Source organism: Copadichromis virginalis, linkage group LG7 (genome assembly GCF_057382275.1).
Source record: "Copadichromis virginalis isolate Kocher_CV1m ecotype Utaka linkage group LG7, C_Virginalis_male_GT1.1, whole genome shotgun sequence".
NCBI lineage: Eukaryota > Metazoa > Chordata > Actinopteri > Cichliformes > Cichlidae > Copadichromis > Copadichromis virginalis.
In genome coordinates this window covers 31,467,681-31,494,632 of record NC_140624.1, presented here as the reverse complement: position 1 = coordinate 31,494,632, position 26,952 = coordinate 31,467,681, and the positions used below count along the sequence as shown (strand labels likewise).

At 43.5% G+C, this 26,952-nt stretch overlaps 3 protein-coding genes across 5 annotated transcripts; 1 reads left to right on the top strand and 2 right to left on the bottom strand.

The window, feature by feature from the left end:
- Positions 1–457: 457 nt before the first annotated feature.
- Positions 458–3,844, top strand: ntmt1 (N-terminal Xaa-Pro-Lys N-methyltransferase 1). Of its 2 annotated transcripts, none has more exons than XM_085463032.1 (4): positions 458–570; positions 2,021–2,180; positions 2,585–2,837; positions 3,204–3,844. In XM_085463032.1, exons 2-4 carry the CDS (start codon positions 2,022–2,024, stop codon positions 3,458–3,460), a joined length of 669 nt encoding a protein of 222 aa, XP_085319158.1. In that variant the 5' UTR covers positions 458–570; position 2,021; the 3' UTR covers positions 3,461–3,844. The 2 variants fall into 2 exon arrangements, with proteins under 2 accessions (XP_085319158.1, XP_085319159.1); XM_085463033.1 differs by lacking the exon at positions 458–570 and adding an exon at positions 604–724.
- Positions 3,845–4,811: 967 nt separating this feature from the next.
- ndor1 (NADPH dependent diflavin oxidoreductase 1) lies at positions 4,812–11,168 on the bottom strand. Of its 2 annotated transcripts, none has more exons than XM_085463030.1 (15): positions 11,027–11,168; positions 9,862–10,001; positions 9,597–9,674; positions 8,916–9,013; positions 8,723–8,821; positions 8,544–8,645; positions 8,261–8,464; positions 7,957–8,084; positions 7,533–7,744; positions 7,295–7,402; positions 7,095–7,209; positions 6,627–6,773; positions 6,418–6,536; positions 6,192–6,286; positions 4,812–6,006 (listed from the first exon to the last, which is right to left on the bottom strand). In XM_085463030.1, the coding sequence occupies exons 2-15, from the start codon at positions 9,994–9,996 to the stop codon at positions 5,862–5,864; spliced, it is 1,785 nt and encodes a 594-aa protein (XP_085319156.1). In that variant the 5' UTR covers positions 9,997–10,001; positions 11,027–11,168; the 3' UTR covers positions 4,812–5,861. The 2 variants fall into 2 exon arrangements, with proteins under 2 accessions (XP_085319156.1, XP_085319155.1); XM_085463029.1 differs by having other exon boundaries at positions 9,862–9,998.
- A 1,096-nt stretch (positions 11,169–12,264) lies between these two features.
- On the bottom strand, positions 12,265–26,750 carry lrsam1 (leucine rich repeat and sterile alpha motif containing 1). Its single transcript, XM_085463028.1, has 25 exons — positions 26,425–26,750; positions 24,340–24,518; positions 24,203–24,259; positions 23,470–23,514; positions 23,167–23,244; positions 22,872–22,940; positions 22,703–22,787; positions 22,501–22,622; positions 22,328–22,418; positions 20,366–20,475; positions 20,216–20,245; positions 19,354–19,476; positions 19,071–19,210; positions 18,933–18,977; positions 18,323–18,393; positions 17,943–18,042; positions 17,765–17,852; positions 17,596–17,670; positions 17,195–17,275; positions 16,180–16,275; positions 15,161–15,259; positions 14,950–15,081; positions 14,265–14,331; positions 13,909–14,123; positions 12,265–13,075 (listed from the first exon to the last, which is right to left on the bottom strand). Exons 2-25 carry the CDS (start codon positions 24,409–24,411, stop codon positions 12,953–12,955), a joined length of 2,214 nt encoding a protein of 737 aa, XP_085319154.1. The 5' UTR covers positions 24,412–24,518; positions 26,425–26,750; the 3' UTR covers positions 12,265–12,952.
- Positions 26,751–26,952: the final 202 nt, after the last annotated feature.

Here is a 26,952-nt window from a genome sequence, read left to right as displayed (position 1 = left end):
GAGGAAGTGGAAAGTATAGTTGATGTGAAGAACATCTGGAATACAGACTTCAGGCAAATGCAAGATAATAATAATAATAATAATAATAATAATAATAATAATAATAATAATAATAATAATAATAATAATGAGTAGTAGTAGTAGCTTTATTATTTAATTTTTAACATGCAGAGATGACTGGAACCACTGAAAAGTGAACAGGGATTTTTAAGGTGAGGCAGATGGGTGTGGACCTTTTTGTTTTATACTCGGCTTTTTTTCTCCTTGTCTTGCCACAGTTCTTATAGAAAGTCATAATAAGTAACCCTGACAGGAAGCAGAGATGATCCTGAGCTGTGTTTTTTATGTTTCATCCTGGGTCTGAAATGACCTGGTCCAAAAGCACAGGTGAAAGAAGTGGGTCTACGAAGGGCAGCAGGGGGCGCTGTGGCCGCTTCTTCTCCCAGGAAACCAAAAGAGGAAGTAACGTGTGTGACGGTCCCAAATAGAAAAGTGAAGCACAGCAGACACCGGGAGTGGGTTCAACAGGGGCCGAGGAGGGAGTGGGACCAGGCGTTGACTCCAGACCAGGTCGGTGTGATCACGGAGAGTGAATCTATCGGGCTGATATCCGGCAGAGGCGGGTATTAAACAGCGTAACGACGGCGGCTAGGTGCAAGTTAGCACGTGCAGAGCGTCAGACGAAGGAGAGGGAGAGTACGTAAAAAGTGACAGAGAGCGACAGGTGGGAAGTTTCTGATTAAAAACGACAGAAACAGGCAGTTATTTGTTGTAGTGAGCAGGTGTGGGAGGCAGATATAGGTGCAGCTGTCACTTTAAGAGGACTTTGTAAACTTTATTAACTGCTCGGTTAAATCAGAAATCATAAACAGTCATTTACTTCCACTTATAACACAGTTACTCAGATTTGGGGAAAATATTGGCTGTAAAAAGCGAGTATTTCGTTCTGTAACTGTAAATCAGATACAAGAAGGAAAAATATAACAGAAAACTGTCCTAAAGCCTGGCAGTGATTACGTCCACAGCCCCAGTGTGAAGTATTATTAATAATGATAATAATAATAAATAGCAGTTTTATGGTTTCATGTAGCTGCTTCTTTCTGTAGTCAGGCTGTTCGTGTGTGAAACACACAAAACTCTGCACATTTAAACCATCCACTCTGTCCTGCTCACAAGACAGGCGCTGACAGCTGAACTGCAGCCACATGATGCCACATTTGGTGTGTGTGTGTGTGTACGCACGCGCGCGCGCGCGCGTTCCCCTTTCATGATGAACAGGTGATAGACCTCATGTCCCACTGTCCGGTGCCAGAGAGTGAGGTTTGTTGCTCAGAAACAGGAACTAGCCTGTTTATTTCTGCGCAGGTGTCTTTATTTATTTTTAGTGTGGCTCGGTCTTCTGTCCAGAATGGAGACAATAAAAAGCATTTTGCTGTCATCATAACAATAAAAGCAGCACAACTCTCAGGCTCCTTTAGGCAGGTATTTAAATTTTTCCCACAGGAATGTGAGTCAGTCTGACCATGAGCTGAAGCTCGAAACAGTTGCGTGACCTCATGGACGCCACAGCAGAAATCTTTCTGGATCTTTTTAGAGCCACTAAAGTGCAGACACCTCCAAACAAAAATCCAACTATTTCACCCACCAAAACTGGAGCTCAGACTTCTTGGATGGCCTGTTATACAATTAACCGCACAGCGGCCACATCATTGGTCAGATGATGGAATTATAAACACTAAAAAGACACCAACAGCACAGATGTGGTCCAGAAGTCCTGTCCATGGAGCACCACGCCGCTAATAATTCAGTCTTTCAGTGTAAACAAGCAGATATACTCTATATGGAAGAAGCAGCTGGTTAGCATCAACTGAACTTTCAAAATAAGAGTGGTCAGTGATATTGCAAATTTAACCTCCTTCAAAAATCATTGAATCTCTTTTGATGTTGACTGAAGCTTTTTTTTTTTTTTCATGATTCAGCCATTGATTGATTTTCACATTTTTGTGCATTTTCCTTTCAGGATGGGGGACATAGTCGAGGACGAGGTGAGTTTCTACTCCAACGCTCAGGACTACTGGAAGGATATCCCACCCACGGTGGACGGCATGCTGGGAGGCTATGGCAGCATCTCCAGCATCGACATTAACGGGTCCAAGGCCTTCCTGCAGAAATTCCTTGGCGTAAGAACCTCTAAAAAGATTGTAGCATGTTTGAGTTAGCACTCTGTGTACAGGGAATTCATGGTTTTCAAACATTGTTTTCAGACATTGGTTGTTAAAATATAAAATTAATAATGAAATGAAAAACCGGAGAACAAGACCTTTCACGTGCCAAGCAGCCACTAATCCGACATGCTGATCTGACCCTTGTAGGGTTCTCCAGTGAATTATTATCATTATGCTTTGGATTATATGTAGGAAAAGCTTATTATTTTGTAATCTGTGGATAAAAATGGGTGATAACAGCTGTATGACCTTCAAAGGGAGCGAGTGCTGCTGTTTCCTTGTTTGTGATGCAGTTGAATTGTGCTTTACTTGGGTCTTTGTGTAAACCCTAGTCATCTTTTTTTCTCTTTCCTCTGCAGGATGGCGAGGGGAAGACTGGCTCAGGCTGCGCTCTGGACTGCGGCGCAGGCATCGGTAGGATCACAAAGCGCCTGCTGCTGCCGCTGTTCAAGACTGTTGACCTGGTGGACGTGACACAGGAGTTCCTGGACAAAGCCAAGACGTACCTGGGAGACGACAGCAAGAGGGTGGGCAACTATTTCTGCTGCGGCCTGCAGGACTTTGTGCCGGAGAGCGGGCGCTATGATGTCATCTGGATCCAGTGGGTCATTGGTGAGTCTGAGTCGGAAAGCAAATGAAAAATGGTGCGCGATTAGATGACCTAAACTTCCATCCATCCATCCATTTTCTTCCGCTTATCCGGGGCCGGGTCGCGGGGGCAGCCGCCCAAGCAGAGAAGTCCAGACCTCCCTCTCCCCAGCCACCTCCACCAGCTTGTCCAGGGGAACACAGCGTGCGCATCGCTGCAGCCGCTGCACCGATCCGTCTGTCGATCTCCGGCTCCCTTCTCCCGTCACTCGCGAACAAGACCCCGAGATACTTAAACTCCTCCACTTGGGGCAGGAACTCATCCCTGACCCGGAGTGGGACCTAAACTTTCCTCATTCTAATTCATTTTTTTGTTCTTTCCACCCTTAGGTCACCTGACAGACGACCACCTAATAGACTTCCTGCGCCGCTGTCAGAAGGCGCTGCGGCCCAACGGTCTCATTGTCATCAAGGACAACGTGTCATATGAGGGCGTGATCCCTGATGAGGAGGACAGCAGCGTGTGCCGCGATCTGAACATAGTGTGCAGCCTGGTTAGCAAAGCCGGCCTCCGCATCGTCCATCAGGAGCAACAAAAGAACTTCCCGAAGGAGCTCTACCAGGTCCACACGCTGGCCATCAGATAGAGGACAAGCGGCGAAGGGGGTGGGGCTTTTTAATAGTCTGTTTTCTATCATGGGTCGCTCTCTAACTGTGGGCTTTGTCTATTCTGGGGTCACTGCAGCGTGGGGTAATGATCAAAATGTTTCTGCATCATCCACAAACGCCACTTCCTGTGCTGGACTTTCTCAGGACGTCCGCCAGATGCAGCTGTGTCGCTGTCTCCTGAACAGTTATCTAACGGACGGTTTCTCTGTGAGGATTTGCTGCTTTTATATCGCCTAGTATTTTTAAAAAGCTCACTTTAAGGAAAATGTGACAGAGATTTTTGTTACTTCTGGACATTTTATAGGAAAAATACACCAAACTGCAGATTAACGATCAATAAAAATGATGTATTTATTGCAGCAGTCGATTTTTGATCTGTGAGGCTGGACGTTCTCCTTAAGGTGTTTTTATACGTGTGAACGGTTAGCTAACTGAGTGGTTGTATCCCGGTTAACCAGGTTTGTACTACAATTCCTGAAAGCCTGCCTAATGACACACGGGAGAAAAGAGCACCACATGCATCTGGTGGACGGTGACACCGCATTGGATGCTGGGAGTTGTAGTGTAGTGGGATTGTATGAAGGGGCGGAGTCAGTGCTGAGAGTCATTTACCTCAGGGAAGCTGGAAGATAAAAATAAGGAAATGGAGTCAGTGTCGTGTTTCTTTGCTCTCTGTTCACAGCACACAACCAAGCATCTTTATTTACTTTTAGAAACCTGTGGAGCTGTGTTACAATTGGCTGTGCAGTTTCACATCAAAATGAACCGATGCAATGCCCACATCAGGTGTTCAAGCACTACATGAACAAGAATTCTCTTAATGTGGGATTTATACATTAGATCCAGTCACAAACCCTAATGAAAGCCTTCACCTTAATCTGCCGTGCGCCTCCTTATAAACAACTGCATGTCGTGTTTTCACGGCTGATGATGACTGTGATTGGCCTGTTCAGTTCCATTGTTTCTTGTTACAGATGTCAAACCCACCGTCAGCCAGCTGTGGGGGCTACAGCGTAGACTTGTCTTTGCTTGGCATGTCGGCATAGTAACAGCGAATAACCCCGGAGCTTTAAAATTTAGGTTGAGCTAGCCGCTCGTTGCTTTGGCTGATTACTCACAATGATCAACGTCTGCTGTTTTCATAACATTGAGTGGTCAGCAGCAGTGCTGTGGCGTTTGCATGATTTGATTGGCTCATTCCTGTAATGATCAGTAGCTTAGTCACTGGAGTGTTCATAGTCGGCTAATTTCAGATGCAGCCTGATGGTGGATGTATCTTGTATGAATTATTAATTTTCAGGAAGAAACCAGAAACAAAAACACTCTGGAGGAGTTTTCAGATCCAGACAGTTTATTGTGACGTATTTTACTGAATGCTTATAGCTTCATTTAAGAGTTTAGGACCTCACTGACGTACTTTAAGGCAACACTGTTTACTTGGTTTTACTTTCTGGTCAACACACTTAATAAAGCTCAAGAAAAGCAATAAATACTTCACAGATTACCATTATAACTCCTGTTCAGGAGGAATGAACATGCCCTTTATCTGCAGTGCATACAGTTCTCAAAGGGTTTATCTGACTAAAAGTTCACGCCAAATGATTTCATACAGGTTAGATGCAATCAGGCAAACTGATGTGATGAAATATTGTGATCACCACCTGCTGAGATTCTCCTGATGTCACAGACGATCAGAAATGGAGGCAGGAAGGAGGAGAAGAGCGACTTGTTCCTTAAACTGTTTCTGTAACTTGATTCCAGTTGTGAGATGCAATCCTCTCTGTCCCTGTTATTGGGTAATATTCAGTGATGCTGTACACCAGAGACTGTGTGGTGACTACAGTACTCTTCCACAGAAAAAGCTAAAAACTATTGGGTACGTCGTTCACGGATCAGGGTTTAGATCTTCTACTGCTTGACTTTAAAATGATTCATATGTTGGGGGATCAGTGAGGTTTTTCATCATGACCTCCAGAGACTTCTCATGAATGAAAGTGTAGGAAGCACCAGATTTGGTTTGGGTTTCCACAGCAGGCCAACGCAGTAGAAAGAATTAAGGAAACTGGTCCAATGATCTACTGCAGCACATCTCTGCGGCTGCGTCACAATAACAGTCGACTTAGCTCAAAGCAAAGCAGCCTGTTCAGGTTTTTAAAGTAGTGTGTAGAAAATATGCAGATGAAGCTAAAGCCCAACCCTAAAAGCATCCAAACCCACAAACAGAGCCAAAGTGTGAACTTTCTGTGGGGTGAAATGATCTCGTTCTATGAAGAGAGCGTCAAACAGAGACTTTTGGTTATTCTTTCATTTGTTGGAATAAGTTGATTCTGACAGCTGGACGGATCCCAGTGTAGTCAAAAGGTTGTTGGGGCCGAGCGATCACGACCAGGTCTCGCTCTGAAACCGACCCGTCTTCTCCATGGTCGCCAGCATCTGCTCGGCTTCTTCAGCGGACACACCTCCCGCCTGCTGGAACGCCTCTTTGAGGGCGTCGCACACACTGGCTGGCATCTGTTTAGCGCTGCTGCACGGAAACACAAAGAAGACCTGAAGTTTAGTTAAAGAAGAATCAAAACTAGCTTCCAGATGTGATCCTTAGACAATAAAAGACCAGGGTTTTTGTTTTGTCCCAGAATTGTATTTTAAACTCTACAACCTGAGTTTCAGTGGGGGAGGTTATCAGCGGCAGCTTCGAGGCCTCAGACTCACCCAGCGATGTAAAAACAGGCGTTTTTATTGGCGATCAGGTCCCACAGGAGCTCACCATTGTCCCTCACACGGTGCTGCACATACACCTTTGCCTCCTGAACAAACACAATAATGCTTGAAGGTCAAAACCTACCGAACTCCTGGACACTGGAAGTTTGATCATCTCCCATTTGCTGTTGTTCATATTGGTGATTATTTACAGGGTTAACAGGAGCGTGTTTCTGACCTGGTCTCGAGAGAAGGCCGTGAAGAGGGTGAGGAATCCAGCCTCCATCATCTCCTCCCACTCTGTCCTGAAGTAGAAGTCTTTGGACTTGGAGCGGCAGCCGAAGAAGAGGACGTTAGCTGCCGTGCAGGAAGAGGATGAAGAGGCGTGTCGTCACGTGAGCTCTGAGAGACTGTGGAGCGATTGGGAAATGTAATCAGATATCTCACCAGTTCTCCCCTCAGCGGTCCTCTCCTGTAACACCGTTCTGAAGGGGGCCACTCCTGTTCCAGGTCCCACCATGATCACCGGGGTCTCCTTGTCTGAGGGGAACTTCAGACTTCCCTTCTTCACCCACAAAGGCACATACACATCGCCTGGGACACAGATTAGGAAAACATTTACATTCTTTAATTAGAATGACTTATTAATCCGATCTAATTATTTAAAGTTCTTCAGGATTTCAGCTGAACTTTATTTAATGAAGACTATCCTATACCACAAGTAGTTTCAGGGTTACATTGCATGAGGTTTGTTCAAAATTAGAGCTTTATATCCAAAATGAATTTTAAAAAGAGTCGTCATTTGATGCCAGTTCACTGCTGGAATTTGATTAATCAGCCCTAATCTAATCATCAGTGTATGTAGGTGGCTGCTAACAGTTACGGTGAGCATATGCTACAGATAAGGTGGAGTACCTTGTGCAGGATCCAGAGAGGCTAACCAGGAGGAGCAGAGGCCTTTTCGAGGTTTATACAGTTTGGTTTTGTAGCAAACAACAGCAACCAGGACCTGAATCCTGTTTGGGTGGGCCTGCAGGCAGACCACATCTTTACAGTGACGGCTATAACGCTAAAATATAAATACTTTTTAAATCTAATAAAGAAGGATGATCTACCCGCAGAGAGGAGGCGATGGAGAAGGAGCGAGGCTGGATCTCAGGGAAAAGGTCCAGGAGATAGTCCACTTTGAGTTCTGCTATGGTGTGAGGGAAATCTGCCAGGACCTGCAGCAACAAGGAGCAGATCGGAGGTAAAACGCAGATGAAGACAGATTTATTTATTACACAGGTCTGAATCCTGTTTGGGTTTAATAATTGCAAAATTGCTTCTAAGCTCCACCTCTTCGACCGTTACCTCCAGCATGGTGCGTCGGGGTCGGTTGCAGTAGTTATGCAGCTCATCCTGGCCCGCCGCTGAGCTGAACTCGGCCAGCTTCTCCTGCTCCAGCTCGTTGGTGGCGAAGGTGGACAGCAGCTCGAAGAAGGAGCGGCGAGGCACAGCGGCGATATCCAGGTAACTCTCCACCAGGTGGCGCACCGTGCAGGGCTGAGGAAGCCTGGCTGGGACTGAAAGATAGACTCAGACTGATCAGTGATTGTCTTAAAATTATTTCCAAGCTGCTTTTAAATGAAAACAGTGAGGTCACTGTAGCTACCTCGATCTTTTATATACAGATTATAGATCTGACTAAGAGTCATTAAAACATTCAGAGGTCAGATTTATTCAAAGGAAAGGAAGTGCATTGATAGGAAGGGATATTTAAGAAACAGGGACTGACCTGCAGTGTTGTCTGTGGGGCTGAGAGTGAACCGGGTCTCTGGGTCCAATTTCAGCAGCTGGCAGAACTGCTGCACATCCTCAGGGGCGTTACATGGGCGCATCATCACCACGTCACCGGCAGCAAACCTGGAGGACAGCAACACAGCTGGAGATGGCGGCAGACCAACGAGGCTTACTGCTTTTACTTAAATACTGAAACTCAGGGTCGTATTCAGAGCAGATTCTGCTCCAAACAAGGCGTTTCAGGACAAAAAAACCATGCAGGTCTGAAAAGTAATCTTCAGGGGATCAAGGTTACGTACTCAATGTTGGACCCAGTGACGTCTAACTCAATGTGCCTGACGTCCTGGAAGTGCGACGGCTCCGTCACCCTCCTGTTGAACACCATTCTGGCAGGAAATGGGTGAGACTGGGAGGGGACAGTTTGATCCATGGGAATCCTCAGCTGGACCTCCTCCTTCTCTTGCATGTCGTCCAGGAAGTGGAACGTGTAGGTTGGAGGAAGTCTGTCGCAAAAAAGACAGAACAAACCTATAAATTAAACGTACGCTTTCTGAGAGAGGGACACGTGGAGCAGATACTCACGGCTCGTCTTCCCTCAGCTGCATCATGCCGGACAGAGTCGGGTAAAGAGTCGACACTTTCCCCCAAAACGAAGCAAACCAGGGGTCGATCACAGCGTCCGCTCTGCGTCAAACACACCGTCAGCTCAGCACACGCGCAACAAACCCTCCGCCATGTTCATGTTTACACTTGTCTCTTACCCGAGGTCATGCTGGTCATCAGCCAGCCCCACGGGCAGCAGCACGCAGGCACCGAGCTGCAGGAGGCGCTTATGAAGCTTCTTGGCCACAAAGTTGAACCTGCGGTGCACACAACGTGCACAGGCTTTAACAAAAACCAGACGAGTCACTGTAGGCTAATGGTGAGAACAGCGAGCATAAATCCTGGACTGACTTTGGATACGAGGAGTCTCCCAGGCCCAGGATGGCGCAGTCGAGCTGACTCAGAGAGCCGGCAGGTAAAGACTTCTTAAAGAGGAACCGCCAGAAATTCTTAAAACAAAGAACACATGGATGTCTCAGACACAGGTAAAGGTTTTCAAAATATAATTGGCTGTGCATGAAATCTTTTATCATTCTTCAGAAAAACCACAGAGGTTTTCACTGACCCTCAGAATTAGCTTCTTTCTTTAATATAACTTCACTACATTTAATGAAGCCATACAACACTTTACCTTCATATTGATAAGTCCAGGAGAAATCCACCTGTTATGTCCGACGCTACTGACGCTACTGATAGTGTACAACAGTTTTAAAAAAGCTTTAATGTCTCTCTCAGCCGAGAATGTGTTTCATGTGTTTCGCGTGAATCTGATCTGATTTTAATCTGAGGATTCGAATCTAATTCACTCTGAAGCTTTGACCATGACTGACTGACTCAAAAACCTTATGGACAGACCTCAAAGATCCTTACATTTAGCAGGACGAAGAGGGGAAACACTCTAAACTTTGAAAAGGAAAACTCTTGGTTAATTTCAAACTGGAAAGACTTGAAGTAAAAAGGTAATTGTGCTTAAAAATAATATTTCCTTTTTGGAAGGTCACCTTTCACTCTTCCAGTTTTCATTTTTCTTACCTTCATGTTGTCGGGAGGATCTCCCTGACCAGTAGTGGAGCAAACAAAGACGACCAGAGACTCGGTGATCAGGTTGGCCTGTTTGATGGGAGGAAAAAGGCACGCTGTGAGGTTGAGGAGGAGTACTCAGGAGCAGCTCTGGGACTAAAGTTGGGTATAAACATGTGAAACACCGACTGTGACCCCACAGTTATTCCACATTTATCGAGTCACAGCTCTGAAAACTTTAACACCCCCCCTTATTTTTGAATAAGGTCTTACGCACCACATTGTAGTCGTCCAGTGGCATCACTCGGACCCGCAGCCGCCGTCTCTGTGCCTGCCGGGCAAGCCTCTGTGCCGTGTCCTGAGCTGTCCCGGTCTGACTCCCGTACAGAACGAGCAGGGCAGGATTTGACATGACTGCTGACAGAAACACAAGAACAGAAACTCATCATGTTTTGGATACAAAAAAGCCTCAGGGACTAAATTAAACATGGAGCAAAGAGTTTGATTCTCTCTGAGCCACTCAGCATGCAGTCCCACAGCAGGAGTTAGGACACGTGTGGCTCATTCAGGCTAAGACCCTGGTAAACTCGCTCCTGGCTCATGTGACACAGCCACTTATTTTCCTCTTAACTGGCCCCAGATGGGGACTCAGGTTCAGTTTTCCTTGGGTGACCCAGGCAGTGGCGAAGTTCCCAGATGTGACAGTGATAGAGTTTCACTGTCATGGTTAATAACCCAGAGTTTATTGGACAGGAAGCTGCATTTGTTCAGCTGCCTGCTGTGTACATGTAAACAGATGAAGTTCTGAATGAATGTTTTGGTGAAACAAAGATGATGCTCGACTCTGGCGCAGAATAAAGTTTTATCTATTCTATAATAGATACTAGACGAAAACAGTGCCCATAAACAGAAGACTCGAAACCAATAAACGTAAAGCAGAGCTCTGCTGTTAGTTTTCAGTAAAAACAATCAATTAAACAATACAAACCATAACGTGACTTTAATTCTAATCATCTGACTTTCATCCTTATAAGCATGAGACTGTCTTCGCACATGTACACATGCCTGTGTGATAAATACATGCTGACTCGTCAAACAGGAAACGTTGGCTCTGAACACATTGATTAGCAATACTTTCATTTTTCACTCAGAAATATATGTTCCGCATTTCTTTATTTGGGCCACAACAAACCATTTTCCGTGACCAGCAAGTATCTCGGTTACTTTTTACAGTAGATATAATGAAATGAATAAAATATAACAGTTAAACAGTTAAATTAGCAGATGTTCACCTTCACTCAGGACTACATAACTGAGCTGCATGCTAACGTGCTAGAATACTAGCTAACCGACTGATAAAAATCTGATCCGCTATTTTACTTTTTTTTTTTTTTTTCGTCTATAATTCACATTTATGACCACAAGCAAACAAATCCACTCACCGTCGCTGTCTTCGTCGACAATTACCTAGAAACTTATACAAATGAACAAAATTAACTGGTCATGATGACCCTCAACGCCACACTTTACGGCAGGCACGCTGTGATTAGCTCACAGGCCGATGCTGCGTTCAGAGCCCCGGAGGAAAATCAGAAATAACAAAGTTTACGTAAAAAATTCTTTCACAAGCAACTTCTGCTGTTTATTCTTTATTCTTTCATTTTTGTTAACATTATACTTGATGAAGACATAATTTTCGTTTAAGTATTAATTAATAACAGCTACAAAGTGACTTATTTTTATTGATTTGTCTTAAATTTGAGCCTAAAACATCTTAAAAAAACATATTTTTTTAATTTAATTTCCTGATTCATCCACTATGTAGCTTCATTATGTCTCATTTAAAAATTATATTAGCCTACAGTGCTTAATGTTGTCTTATGTCAAATATCAAACAGTGACTGCTCTGTGTTTGTCTCCACCTCGTGGTCAAGTAAATTTCCTGCAAACCTCCTCACTCCTTCACCTTGAACCACAACAGATGAATGTTCTGGAAAAAGTCAGAGACTTTCTTTTTCTTTTTTAAAAATTTCTTTATAGATTATTAATCATTTGATACAGTCTCTGGTATTATGATAAATGGACTGGTTAAAGCACTTCATATGCTGTCACAGGGACTGTCATCTATGGAATAAGAGCACTTTTGTGATTGATCTGATGGTCACTAAACCACTGAAGAAATACAAAATACTCTTTCATAGTCCGAGAAGCAGATTTTGTGCCGAGTTACAGGAAACAAGATTCACACTGAACAAACTGTGAGAACTTTAGATTTTTAATTTCAGTGTCACTCTGTGGAAGAGCCTAGCACACTATGTCCAACATATTATAATCATTTCAATGTATAGTATAGTGAATAAGTTTAGAAAAGGTGCTGTCACTGAGTGAAAATCCAGAATATTTCAAGGCTGGGCTTAGATCCAGGTAACATCTCTGATCACACTGCTCCAGCCTTCCAACTTCATCAATAGCTCGATAAAATGGAACTCAGGATTTAATCAAATCCAAATGTTATACCCTCAAATCGACGTTAAAGGTCACAGTAAAGGTAGAAAAAGCTCAGAAATGAGTGTGTAGTTGTTTTATAGCTCATGTTTATATACATACACTGTGTTGAGATATCTGCCTGTGTAGTTATAATCAATAAAAAAAAAAAAACACCCACTCTGACCACAGGAAATGACACGTATGGATTTTATATTCATACAGTCTGACGATATCATCACATTGACACTGAGGTGGAATCTCTGACACTGAACAAACTCATGTGGAGTTTTTAAAGGAGAGACTTTACTGAAGCATGCGAGAGGTTAAGAGCACTTGGTAAAATACACCAGCATTAGTGATGCTACACACAGACAGGTGACATTTGTTACATGGTACAGGTGAAACAGATGGACGAAAGGAAAAGCAGCAGTAAGAGGCCGAATCAGAGATGGAAACGATGAGCAATGAGGACAGAAATCTTTAAGGATCACCAGATTATACTGAGTTATTTAAACGTTAAGCTTTGGTTACTACACTAGAATTTAAAAAAAAAAATAAAAAAATAAGTCATAGAAAAAGGCACGCATCAGTCATGAAGGCAGTGAACAGTCAGTGAGTGGTGTCATCCACTCGGCTCTTTATATATCACATAAAATAAAAATTACACAACTTAAACAGAACAGACACAAATAAATCCACCAGAGACGACTGGAAACACGTTAAAAAGATCTGAGAATGTCCTTCACAGAATACAGTTTGGTGATTACAGGAAAAGTGGCTCAGCGCTTTAAAAACCCACTAAAAGCTTCTCGACACGACACAGCAGCAGCTTCATCGTCATGCATAAATAGCTGAAAGTGACAGTTGTGAGGGAAGAGGGTCTAGTTGTGGTAGAGGCGTATGCGCTGGGATATGTTGGCCCGGCACAGAGGGCAGTTCTGCAGGGCATCGCTACACACCTGACAGCAGCACACATGACCACACGGCAGGAAGATCACCTGAGACTGCAGAGACAGGAGAGACAGTGAGTAATCTGAACTTTGAAGCCATCTTTCAGGCTGTCCTGGTTCTCACCATCTTGAATGAGCCATCAGCACTTCCTGTTTCCTCTGCACCCATGCAGGTGGAGACTGTTATTACCAAAATACTTAACAGTGGAAAAAACGTAAAAACTAACACCTCTCATGCCAAAAACTGCAGTTCCTCTAGTGGCCACACAAGGCTCCAAAAGCGTGTCAGTCCCATTGGATCTTATCTGAAGAACAGTTTGCATTAATAGGGGCGTGGCCTCTTTGACAGACAGGTGGATGGCCACACAGGCAGTGTAGCTGCTTGGCTTCACCTCAGCTAACTGGAGTCCCTGAACTGGACCTCAGGACCATGTTTGTGCTGTTGGAGCCTTTTCAGTGCAGTTAGCCAATAATAGGGCTGCTGTGAGGATGCTGTACCAACAGACTGACCGAGAAGCCTGAGCTCCAGTTTTGGTGAATAAAACTTGTTAAGTTTTACTGCCATTTAAGATCAGATCAGAAATGAGGGGAAAAAAAAAATCAGAAAATCCAGGTTTCAGAGCACAATGGTTCAGCGTTCATCCTGATAACACCTCCTCCTCATTTCTAATGCATTAATGCTCCCAGCAGCAACACTTGTACTAAACCTCAGTAAATCATGTTTGTATAACTGAGATCATGCCTGTCAGTCAAACTTGTCACTTTGCCCCTTTATTAAAACCCCAAACAGTTTTTTATGCTAAAAACGTGTTTTCTGCTCTCAAATCTGACATCTGATCTTATAATCTCATTGAGACTAAACTCATGACCATTTTAGCATTTCTTACCCCGGTCTCCATGCAGACCACACAGTCTGAGCTTCCCGGCCCTTCCACAGGGGTAGGTGCTGACGGGGTGACGGGGGTCCCCGGGGTCCCCGGGGTGAGTGGTGGGCTGGGCATTTGGATGTTTGAGGTGCTGGGAAAGAACGGAGGCGGGGAAGGAGATGGCGCAGAGGGGGTGACTTCCACTTCCGCCTCCTGCTTGGTGACTTTACAAGGTCCTGTAGAGGAGGAAACGGATCACGTCACTTTCCACATGCTAAACACTGAAAATCTAACATCTCTGTCCCATTAAACAGTTGCAGTGTGTCAGTGTTACAATGTGACTAACGCTCAGCTGTGGTGTGATGTGTGGACTGTACCTTGAGGCTGGCGTTCCCGGGCCCAGTTCAGAAGAGCTTTCTGGATTCCTGCTTCACTGATGCCCAACTGAAAACAAAGAATTCCATAAAGCTGATGATTTCATAAACCTGGATGTGACATGGCACCATGGATCCAAAAAAACAAAGCTTTAAAAGTTACACTGAGATTATCTTTAAATGCAACATGATCCAGTTGGAGAATAGAAACCTGCAGATGGCTATGTCAGCTACTCAGTGACGAAGGTGAATCAAGACACCATTCACCTTCAGAGTAGAGACCATCAAAACAGCACCTCCCTGTTTTTCTAATTTTACCCGATTTATGAAAATAACAACATCAAATGTATAGTTTAGTCTGATCTGTCAAAAGTAAGAATCTGTCCAAAACACTGCTGGATCCAGAGCCAGGCTGAGCCCTGTCTCTGGTAACAATCTCATCTTTAATATTCAATAAGGCAGAAGTAGTAACTAAATAATGGAGTGAAATAAACCAATTTTCTGTTTCATTACGCTGGAGATTGATTATTTGATGTTGATGTTCATACAGATGCTGGTGCAGAAACTAGACCTGGGCCAATCAAATGGCTTCCAGTTAATATGACAGATAATCAAGATAAACATTTTAAAAAATAAAAACAAAAAACAAATCGAGCAGCCCAGACAGAAACTTGCGCTGCAGACGCACCTTCTTGAGGTCGGAGGAGCTCATGTGGTGAAGCGCCTCGGTCGTCACTCGATGATGAGCCAGGATGGGCAGGTAGTGCTGAGCGGACAGTTTGCACAGCAAGTTCACCAGCTCCTTCTCCACACCCGCTTCCTGCAGAGAGATTACAGCTTTAGGTGGGATGCCACACTCTGTTTCCAGATGTTGCAGATGTTCATCTGTGCTATGTAACCTGCATGCGGAGTGACAGCGGCTTAGCGTCCAGCAGCCTCTGGTACTGGATCATCCAGTAGTTCTGCTGGTTGGACTCAGACTTCAGCTCCATCTCAGCCTGAAAAACACAACATGGGTTTTTGTTTATCCTCAGAACAGGAAACACAAACTCTACAAACAGGTATAAAGTTTATTTATAAAGTAGTTTTCATAGACATCTGGTCACAAAGCCATCATAACAACAAAAGGAATAAAAACATTAAAATATAATAGAAAATTAAAATGCATTTAATTGCAATACAAAATGTAAAAGTTAAAACTGAATAAAAGAAAAGAAACCAGAAATGTATTTGAAAGAAACAGGATTGTGAAACTGATTTTTCATGAGAGTTGAAGCTCAAAGAAGAATCAAATATAATGAAAAGATCACGAACGCTGGACTTGTGAGAAGGTAGAAAGAGTTTGACTGACATTTATATAGTTCAGGAGGATCAATAATCACACAATACCCAATCAAGATCATTGATGGAGAGATAGTGCGAGATAAACGGTTATCTGTTCATCCGCTAAGGCTTAAAAGACGCACACAGCAGAATGTCATCAGTATAGAAATGATTAAAAAAATGTCAGAAAATGACTGAATGACACCACATAAAGGAAGGATGTACAAAGCAAATTCTATTGGATTCAGCACCGAGAGTTGTGGAACTTCTTCATCTTATACTGGGACTTGCAAGACCTGCAGCCTTCATCATCTCTCTGAAACAACCTGTTTGAGCTCCTCCCCCTTTAGGCCAACTTTCTTCTGACTGGCTGCCTCTCACAAACAGAGGGTACAAGTTGACTATGCTGAGCCCATTCTGTTTCAGGTCACTATATGAAACGGAGTACTAAGAGTAGACCAAAGCCTTGCTGTATGGAAGCTGACCTCATTATTTGAACCTTAATGTTTAATATGAACACCCACCACAGGAAGTGGAGAAACATGACAGGAAATTAGGAGAAGAAGAACAAAACCGCCACGAGATAATTCCTCACCAGAACCTGCAGCAGCTCCTGCTCTCGCTGGTCTCTCTGCTTCAGCAGCTGCTGCAACATGTCGCTGAGCGCCGTGCGCTGCTCCACCAGAACTTCCTGCACACAAACACACACAAATGGAGTGACGTTACACACACATCATTATCAGCTGTGGGCAGTCAATGTTTGTTAGTACTAAGGTTTATTTATTCAACATTACAAAAACTTAAATTTAAATATTACACAAAAAAAAATTGGATATCAAATTCAAAAGGCCATGCAGGACTCGAGTGCAATGTTATAATAAAATACCATAGAAAAAATGCAGTGTGACTCCATCGTTAAAAATAAGTAAATAAAAAAGAACTAATATGAATGAGTTAATATGAATCTTTTCCTCCGCACCAAAGCAGACAGCAGTACAACCAACAGCAGTCGCATAAAGTAGCAGCACACACGTGACTATACACAGCAAAAATACACAACATGAAACAGTTTCATCAGTTTACTTTTGTCAGCATAAATCACACCGTTTGAGCTGTACTGTATTAAAAGCTGTCTGCTGCTGACAGAGAGGTGGTCCTGAGGAGGTGCAGAGCAGTTCATCACCATGTCATCAGCATAAAATCCAAGTTTGTACTTGTCTTATATGACTGAAATTATTTACATATAAAATAAATAGCAGTGGTCCCAGAACTGAACCTTGGGGAACACCTTTTTAGTCTTGCGTTTGTTTGTTTTTTGATAACCCTGCATTGACAGTTCTTTGCATTTTTATTGATCGCAGCTCGATCAGTTAAAAGGACTGTCTAATGTTGGCTGCCGTTTTGCTTTTAAGCTTTCTTCCTGAAACCTCACTGGTAGCCAGTTAAAACCTTAACAGTTTGTTTACTGTAGTTGCCTCTGTCACTCGTTTTAAGTCGCACATTTAAAGCTGCTGATCGTTTTCTTGAAATTTTGAACTGCTGCCATGAAGCGATGACATGGAAGTGAAAATAAACATGGGAGGGCAAACAAAGAAGGCGGTGACACCCACCTGCAGGTTCTCAGCATCCAGATTGCGTCTTTTAATCTCCAGTTTAGTCAGCTGCATTAACTCACCCTCTATGAGATGGATCTGAGGGACAGTGGAGAAGCAGACATGAGGCAAGCAAGGAGAGGGGACATGCTGCCGAGGCTATAATAATCTATGAGAAGCAACTTAAACTGGACATCTTCATTACTGTTAGGATGAGTAAGATGAATCTGATTATGAGCAGATTGTGGGGAAAAAGTAAAATGACGTTAATGCCCAGTGTCTTTTCATTTTCAGCTATTTTTTTTTCCTTAGACTTGAATTAACTGAGTTTTTTGGACCTCTGGCAGAAACGAGCTGTAAAAACAAAACAAAGCAAAATAAAAAAACAAATAAAAAAACAATGATGCATCGTCACCGACCTGGTTACGGATGTACCCATGAACGGCGTCTTTTTGGAGCTGCAGCGCCTGGAATGCTGCCTTCTGCATCTCCTCCTGCAAAGACAACCATTCAAGGCAGGTCACCGAGGTGGGTTACCGAGTCCAGCAGCTTTAAACAGAGTGGGGGTTTGATTTCTACTCATCCTACCTCCTGTAAGATCTGGGCGATAGCTTTGGACTTGTCCAGAACTTGGAGGCACAGCATCTTGTCAAACTTCCTGTCTAAATTCTCTAAACTGTTACATAAGGAGAAGAGATTACAACATCTTTCCAAAAGCTGTCACAGGTCTCCCTGTTTATGGTTTGTGTATATGTGTGTTTCTGACCTCCTGCAGGCCTCAGTGACCAGGCTCTGTCTGCGGTAGTCACTGGCCTCCTGGAGGAGGCTCATGGCGCAGCTGTCAGACAGCATCTTCTGCATGGCCGCTAAAAACAGAGAGCAAGGAGAGGGGAAGAAAACACCACATGAGGAGCATGCTAGCTACGTTTTTGTCTTTTCCAGCTCTATGTTTTCATTCTTAGAGTAGCTTTGCATGATTCAGACTTCAAAATAATCCTTCTTTATCTCACACTTTAAGTATCAACTTTCCATACCTGAGATGACCATATTAGGGAGATCCCCTCTCTATGATATCATACAGAGCCAGAGTAGAAAAAACTGAGTAAAATTATGTGTTTTAATGCCTGAATGAGACAAGCTCTATACCTGCCACCTCCTTCTTCCTCAGTGAGTTAGCTTCTTCCTGCGTGATGGTGGTCAGATGTTCCATACGGATCCTGAGGGGAAAACATTTTGTTTCAGCATTTCACTGCAGACTTACAGGAACTTTCTATAACTTCCTGTGTTTAAAACGGCTAAGTCCTAAACAGGATGTGAAGAAACAATCACTGTGACTTTATCAACAAAACATCTTTGTAATGTGTTGACAAGATATCAACTGAAGTCCAACTAGGACCACGCTGTACCCTCATGAAATATCTCACACAACTACCAGCACCTCCATCACAATACAGCATCGCCACTGGCTTTGATGGAGTCAGATTCCAGACAGGAGCAACGCAGCAACTCACGATCTGTATTCCATTAAGATCAGAATATGAAAATCAAGCCCTCCAAACTGGTTTGTAAAGTGTTCTTTTGTCCTGCTGTTATTTTTTTTTTTACCCTCCCATCCCTGAAAGCACTTTATGCATCTCCTTCACAAAGTGCTCCAGAAATAGACAGCTAAGTGGGAAACAATTGGATGAGTGCTGCTGTGTTGTAGAGTCTTATTTCTCTTCCCTGTGTGTTATGGATCATTGGTCAGAACACTCACCGATCCTCCTCCATGGCTTGGAGGAACTCTGCACTCTTTTTCTGCCTGCAAGGATGCAGATGAACACACTGCAGTTAGCACAGACTCATCAGTGGAGACGCCATATTTAAAGTATCCGCAGAAACCCCTCCTTCAGACCTGTTGTTGTCCATCAGCAGGCTGCTGATGCGACTGCTGATGTTGTCTTCAGCTTGTCTGACTTTCTCCAGCACCAGTTGCCTCTCAGCCTCCTGAGCTCTCTGCTGCTTGCTGACACCCTGCTCCACCCTCTCCTGCTCCTAAAAGGCACACAGAGCATATAAAACAGGCAATTTTAGGAATTACACACAGAATCATCATCATCAGGGATGATTCGGTGTTAACAGAAAGAAGGAGCTGACAATTAAACCTATCAAGAAGACTTCTGGGCGGTTGTTATTACCTGTCGGACTGAGTTGAGGATGTTCTCCTTGTTGGAGTTTTTCATCATTACAAGCTGGGTATGCTCCCTTTGCTTCTCCTCCAGGTGCTTCTCGAAGGCCAACGTCTCCTGCTGCTTCTGCTCCTGCAGGACATACAAACCAGTCAGAAAACTTTCAAACTTCAGCTGCTCAAACACAGGTTTCACTTTATTCAGCTCATGTAAAAATAATGCAACACCTCTGAACAGAAAGCCTTATCTGCAGATTCTCAGCCCTCTAAATAATAACTACTGCTACAGTCTGCAGCCAGTTTCCACAATAATAAGCTAAAAAAAAAAATAAAATTCTGTGGGGACAGAACAAGAAATTGTAATAAGAACAAATAAAATAAGAATATTTAATTTCACTGAAACAATTAAAACACAAAAAAGCAGCAAAGGAACTACAAAACTTATCAGAGTCTAGAAATGGAAATTAAACTGGGACCTAAAATCGAACCTTGTGGTGCACCACAGTAACGCTTCAGTTGAGAAGTTGGTGGTCAAAAAAGTTATTTTCAGAAGACAGCAGGAAATCAGATACGTGTACTGTCCTTTATGGCACCTCGTGTTTGAAACTGACCGAAAAAAATTACATCAAAACTGCTCTCTGCTAGGAGAAGGGCTTTTGTTCTCTTTGTGTAATGTACTCAAAAGTTCGGTAAAAGCTAGTAGTTGTGTTGAAAGATGTGCTATAACTTTGTTCTTCACCCTGGTGTTGCAGAAAAACGACACAGGAAATATTAAAGAAAACTTGTATGCCTGAAAGAAGTAGAAAAGGTACTAGATAAAACTAAGTTATTAAAAGATGTTGAAGAAAAATGAGGAATGTCTTGTCACCAACCTTTCTCTTCTCGTAGTCACTAAATTTGTTCTGCAACAGAAAAAGAGGAAACACTGAAAGACACTTGTAGTATCTCACACAGAAATCCATAAACGTATCAAAGAAGCTGGTGTTCGTGTCCTCTACACACTCCACAAGAGAAAGCTGTACCTGCCAGGCCTCATCCAACCCATCCAGGCAGTCGGAGCTCTGCCTGCCGCCGTCGCTCTCCAGCACCGGCAGGAGGTACTGAGAGGGTGGGCAGTACTCCTCTCCCAGCTCTGGAAAGCAAACCAACCAACCAGTCAATTCACCTTCATGCTGCCCAAACCACAACAATCATACAGCACATTTTTAGTTGATGTGACACAGAGAAGCCTAGATATTAAAACTTCTAACTTGTGCCAAAACAACAGTTTTGGTCTCTATAGATGGGTTCCACCTTAATAACTGCTGTTCATTAACCAGGAGGGCATATGCAGGTCTTTTGAGTTCATAAGCCTCCTGATGCTACGGTCAGCAAAGTGTACAATGCTGTTAAAGTGGTGGAGCTGCAGGCTGGACCAGGAATTCTCACGGCCTGATTAAAACAACATGAGGTAATGCCAAGATGAAAGTCGCTGCCTCAGCAGAAGTAACCGCACACATACGAGAGAGGGAGAAGTGAAACAGTAAAAATACACATGCATGTTCTGATTTCAGATTCAGTGTCTGTGTTCGTGTCAAATCTGTGAATTTTACTGAACTCTTTGTAGAATTTATTGCCGTTTGTTTAGAGTAACTCTGTTGTGGAAGACCTGAAGCTTTTTTTTTTTTGCCTTTTTTTGCCTTTTTCAGCTTTATTGACAGGAAAGCGGAAGGAGAAAGAGAGGGGATGACATGCGGCTAAGAGCCACGGGTTGGTTTCAAACCTGGGCCGGCCACTCTCAGCCATATCTCTCGTATGGCATGTGACCGCCCGCTCAACGCACTGAGCTAAACCGGTGTCCCGGACCTTAAGCTCATCTGATGTTTTTCTACAACATTTCTTTTATATGCAATATATTGTAAGCATCTGAAATCTTTAAACTAATTATTCACGTTCCATTCATGTACAACACCATCAGTTCAAAGACAAAGTCATAGCTTTGTCTCTTTTTCTGTGACAGGAAGTTAAAAACATGCAGACCGGGCACCCAAAGCCAACCGATATGATCGAGGTGTAAACCACATTCACACAGACGTGCTGACGCTAACTAGCGAAGGAAGAAGTCTACTGCTGCCAGAGCTGCTAACATTAGCCACACTCGGCTCATATCACGTTTACATGAACGTGCTGTTACACCAAAGGCTGCACAGTTCCTGCACTGTTTAAAAATATCAAAGTTTTTCCTTTTAAGACCTTTTTTAAGACGTAGTAAATAAGAACTAACACAGAGTCGTGTAGAAAAAAATGTTGTATTTTTAACCCTTTTTTAAATCCTTTTTTTTAAACCAGTTTTTTTCTTTATACTGGAACTTAGAAACAAACTCCCTGCTATCTTTCCTTTTTTTCTGTGCACTTCTGCATTTTGAACCGAACAACAAATCAGCATCATCATCTGCTTACCTCATCTGTGACGCGGCACGGGAAAACACAGAAAGACCAACATTTTCATTTCTTGTTTCCTCAAATTTAAAATTTCAAGATTAATGTGTAAAAACAGATTTATTTATTTATCATTATTTATTTTCTATGAATTCTGAACAGACTGTGCCTTTTTTATTATTATTGTATCACTGATGCAAATAGATAAATACTCACTTGAAGCATGTTTAGAAAAGATTAAACTTCTGATAAAAACTTCACTGTTGTTACAAGAAACCATCAATCGATTACAATTTAGTCTGCGTCATCGCCACAGGCTCATTATTTCCAACACAGCAAAGAAGCATCAGCATCTGCGCCCTATGTGGTAAATCTAAGGAGCTACTAAATCTCAGTGAGCCAGTAGGAAAGGCAGCAATCAACAGAATTCTCACCTACAGTTTGAGGAAATAAGACATTTTAAGATTAATTTTCTTGACTGTGATCTCAGACAGGAACCCTGTAGGTTTACGTTTTTCTGCCGTTAATCAACAAATAAATGAGTGACCACGAGCGGCAAATCCTACCCGTGCACAGGAAGCGTTGGATGCTCTCTGTTCCCTCTGTGCACACAGACGAAGGTGGGAAGGACATCATGGCAGCATCAAGGCTAAAACTCTGTCACAGAAACACACACACACTTATAAAACACCAGTTTGTTTTCAGCCTTCCTGTAGGTCTGAATCAGTGGACACCTCACCTCTAAGGTGCGGATGTAGGCCAGCGCTTTGGGAAGCGTCACAATGTTGTTGTCACTCACATCGAGTGTCCGCAGGCTGCTCAGAGAACCAGCAGAGGACGGCAGCTCAGTGAGGCAGTTTCCTGTTAGAGAAAAAGAAAATACACAACTAGCTTCTTGTGACTCATCTCGCTTCAGAGCAAGCAAGCAGGAAGCATCGTACCCTTTAAATTAAGAGTCTGCAGGAGGCACAGGTTCCCGATGGAATCTGGCAGGGCCTTCAAACGGTTCTTCTCCACATTCAGGATCTGACAGAAGAAGAAAGACCGCAGGTGGATGCTGACGACATTTATTCACACTTACTTCCCGTATAACTGGAGAGCAGGCTTTACCTGCAGCGCCGTCAGTTTCCCGATGTCCTCTGGCAGAGAGGTGAGTTTGTTCTCATGCAGGTCTAAAACCTTCGGAGGGTCACAGGAGGGTTTTCTCAGAAAATAAATCCAGCACTAACATCTGCATGCTAACTCTAACAAACTCTAAGGTAACACAGAGTTAAAAACGATGATGAGCTATGAGCCTCAAGCTGAGGTACACATTCGAAATGCAGTACGTTTAAAAACAAAAAACGAGAGAAACACCATCACCTATGAAGAGGATATGATGATGTCACAGGGTCCCAGGGCTTACCTTTAATGTAATGAGGGTGCTGATGTCAATGCCTTTGGGCAACAGATGCCGCAGCTCGTTGTTGTGGAGGATAAGTACCTGAATGAAAGAAACAGAGGTAACATTTTCATTGCTCTATCTGCTGTTAGTCTGTGAGGGTTGGCCAGTCAGAAGAGAGATAGCTAAAAAGAGGAGGAGCTAAAGCACTAGTTGAAGCTCTAAGTTCTGGAGTCTGAGGAATATTGTGTGTGAGATTTTTTGCAGAAACTCTTCACTGAGTAAATAAATATCAAACCACTTAAAAGCTCTGCAACTCTGTCTCACCTTCTTATGAAGCACTTTGCTGATGGAAAAGGCACTCGAGGGGGCCTGTGATGTAACACACGAAAACATTAGCTGTAGCCAGCACAATTTAATCACATCTTAGTCAATCTCAGGAAAAAAAATGGGATAAAAGACTCAAAGAAAAGAATGAAAGAAAAATGCTGTTCTGTTGATGGTGGCACAGCTGGAAGTAATCTCTCAGCAAAAATAGCAATAATAAAAACACAGTTTAGCTCCAACTTGGCTTTTTTTTTTAATAGAAGTCGAAACTGCTAACTAATCGATTCACATTGTGACTCATTAGTGCTCCCACTAATGACTCCCTGCTCTCTTCCATTTCTCTTCTGTTTGCAGAGTTTTTCCTTTGTTTAGGATAGATTAGGACTTTTTTGTCATAACACATGTATAAATATATAAAATATATATGCAGGGTAACGAAATACAATTTGCTTCTAATCAGAAGTGCAAGAGCAGTAAGTGCAATAAGAGCAGATTATATACAGATATGGGTAGTATAAAAGGTGGGAATATTGATGAACAGATTATCCACAAATAGGTTAAGTAAACAGATGTTCATATAGCTATACAGAGAGCAAAAATACTAGTAGTTTAGAAGTATTAGTAGTTTGCTAACATAACAGAAAAAGAGAAATAAAGGCTACTGTTACTCATCAGGTTAATGTGTAAACCACAACACGATGGCTGTCAGGGATCAGTGCAGCTTTCCTCTCACCTCTGACAGCCCACAGGCTGAGATGTCCAGGATGTCATCAGCACCAGCTTCCTTAGACTGAGGAGGATAACTAAGAGTAAGCGGGTGGATTTGTGATAGATACGTTAACACTAGCACCAGCAGCTTCTTCTTCTTACCCGGCACAGCTGATACTCGAGTCTCTTCTGGCAGTCCTCGCTGGGCTTCCTCTTCCTGAAGAATAGAGGCATCCTGACCCCGGGTGTTTTCCTTCCTGTTCCCTCCCCCTCCACTCAAACAAGAGTCACACGGAGGTCTGACGGACAGGTTGGACAACCCTGACCACACCACCTGCACTCTAGGAGAAGCAGAGACATGAAAGACTAATCAGATAAATATGAATTTAACTTGTATCACAGAAACACAATAAGCTGTAGTGTGATTACTGAATGATTTAAAGGGAACGATTCCGCTCATTTACAGCACTACATTTTTATCCCGGGACTAAACTATTTATGGTTTAGTTTAGGAGGTATATGAAGCCTTTCAGCTCACTCTCTGTCTGAGACAAGCTGTTTTACCCCTAAAGCCTTCACAAAGCTCTGTGTAGGTGTTAAAGGTGTTTCTGTAACTATGGATTACACTCCTCCTCATCCCACCAGTGTTCAGAGGTGAACAATCGCAGATTTCCAATGTATTCACACAAGTAACGTTATTAATATGTCTATTACAATGCTCAGAGAAATTAGAACACTTAAATCACCCATCCATCCATCCATCCATCCATCCATCCATCCATCCATCCATCCATCGATCTTCATCCGCTTTATCCGAGGCCGGGTCGCGGGGGCAGCAGCCTAAGCAGAGAAGCCCAGACCTCCCTCTCCCCAGCCACCTCCTTCAGCTAGTGAAGGAGGTGGCTGGGGGGGGGGGGACACCAAGGCGTTCCCAGGCCAGCCAAAAGATATAATCTCTCCAGCGTGTCATGGGTCTGCCCCGGGGCCACCTCCCGGTGGGACATGCCTGGAACACCCCACCCAGGGGGCATCCTTGTCAGATGCCCGAACCACCTCAGCTGGCTCCTTTCGATGTGGAGCAGCAGCGGCTCTACTCTGGGCCCCTCCCGGATGGCCGAACTTCTCACCCTATCTCTAAGGGAGAGGCCAGCCACCCTTCAGAGGAAGCTCATTTCCGCCGCTTGTATCCGCGATCTCGTTCTTTCGGTCACTACCCACAGCTCGTGGCCATAGGTGAGGGTAGGGACGTAGATCGACCGGTAAATTGAGAGCTTCGCTTTTACACTCAGCTCCCTCTTCACCATGACGGACCAGTGCAGCGGAGTGCAGCGGCCGCATTACTGCAGCCGCAGCCCCAATCCGTCTGTCGATCTCCGGCTCCCTTCTCCCATCACTCGCGAACAAGACCCCGAGATACTTGAACTCCTCCACTTGGGGCAGGAACTCATCCCTCAGATTTGGAGGTGCTGATCCTCATTCCCGCTGCTTCACACTCGGCTGCGAACCGTTCCAGTGCGAGCTGGAGGCCCCCGCCCGATGAAGCCAACAGAACCACATCATCCGCAAAAAGCAGAGATGAGATTCTGAGACCACCATATATATATAGATTCTATGAAAAGTAAAATGCCTCAGTGTTTTCACAGACAGTTCAATGTGAATGCGAATGCAGCTGCAGTAAACAGCACGGCCCCTTGGGCTTACACTTACACATTGAAGCAAATGAATACAAATTCAAACTAAAATTACAAAATTATGTTTTACTTTTTTAATTCATAAACAGCTACACTGATTTACATTGTATATAATGGCATTATTTGGTTTATTTATTGACTTATTTGTTTATGAATAGACTTTAAAGACTTGGTTGCTCAGTTCATTCCTAGATGTTTCACAATGACATATGTGATCTGTATGATCGCAGTCACGGGGAGCTTGGTGTATGGATTTTCCCACAGCTGAAGGCCCTTGTGGGTGTGGCTTTGGGGAGGGGAACGGAGGATTACCGTAAACTGACATGACGTTAATCAGTAGAATTAGAAAAAGATAATAAACCTCAGTAGACTTTAAACCTGATGACAACCACCTTTAACCCACCTGTGCTCACCTTTTGACAGCCGACAAGTTCAGCTACACTAAACTGTGCTGACGGATAAGCTAACATGCTAAAAGATAACATTAAACTGTAGCCTGTTGGAGTGTGTCAACAGCAGGAAGTGGAGTCAGAGTAATGTCAGGTTTCAAACTCACCGTGTGATTATTACAGTCTCTCCTATTCTTCGCTGTTCTCAGGATAAAAATGTTTAAAGGAAGCTCCGATGTTCGCTAACATGTGAAGTAGCTGGTCCAGTTAGTCGATTTTAACTATTTAAATCTGAACTCCTCCCCACTTTACCCTCGTAGCTCATAAAAATGAAGCCATACGGTAATATTTCCACTCAGATCGAATGAGGCTGACTGCTGCTAACCTACACGAGCTGATTAATGCAATCAAAACAAACAGTTAACTGCATTTTTCTTCTTCTCCGCCCCGTTACCGGCTCCAGCGTGATAGCAGGAGCCTGTCGCCCCCTATAGTTCACACTGCGCATGTGCACATAAGTCATATCAGGTCGCACTGCCGCTGATATTTCAAAGAGTGGTGTAGACTTCTTGTTTTTGCTTTGCTCCCATCTTACTTACTTAATTATAATAACTGAAAAAGGTGTTTGATTATGTAGATTTTCAGTCATCCAGTTTAGGGCGGTCTTATGACTCCTATGAATTGCATACCTGGGA

Bases quoted from the DNA above. Each gene is read 5' to 3' on its own strand.
- ntmt1 (XM_085463032.1), top strand. From the start codon at position 2,022: ATGGGGGACATAGTCGAGGACGAGGTGAGTTTCTACTCCAACGCTCAG. The intron at 2,181-2,584 runs GTAAGAACCTCT...TTTCCTCTGCAG, and splicing joins TCCTGCAGAAATTCCTTGGC to GATGGCGAGGGGAAGACTGG. The intron at 2,838-3,203 runs GTGAGTCTGAGT...TTCCACCCTTAG, and splicing joins CTGGATCCAGTGGGTCATTG to GTCACCTGACAGACGACCAC.
- ndor1 (XM_085463030.1), bottom strand. From the start codon at position 9,996: ATGTCAAATCCTGCCCTGCTCGTTCTGTACGGGAGTCAGACCGGGACA. The intron at 8,465-8,543 runs GTGAGTATCTGC...TTTTTGCGACAG, and splicing joins CAGCTGAGGGAAGACGAGCC to ACTTCCTCCAACCTACACGT. The intron at 7,403-7,532 runs GTAACGGTCGAA...TTGTTGCTGCAG, and splicing joins CCCGACGCACCATGCTGGAG to GTCCTGGCAGATTTCCCTCA.
- lrsam1 (XM_085463028.1), bottom strand. From the start codon at position 24,411: ATGCCTCTATTCTTCAGGAAGAGGAAGCCCAGCGAGGACTGCCAGAAG. The intron at 24,260-24,339 runs GTAAGAAGAAGA...TATCCTCCTCAG, and splicing joins TCGAGTATCAGCTGTGCCGG to TCTAAGGAAGCTGGTGCTGA. The intron at 20,476-22,327 runs GTAGGATTTGCC...TTTGCTTTCCAG, and splicing joins CCAACGCTTCCTGTGCACGG to AGCTGGGAGAGGAGTACTGC.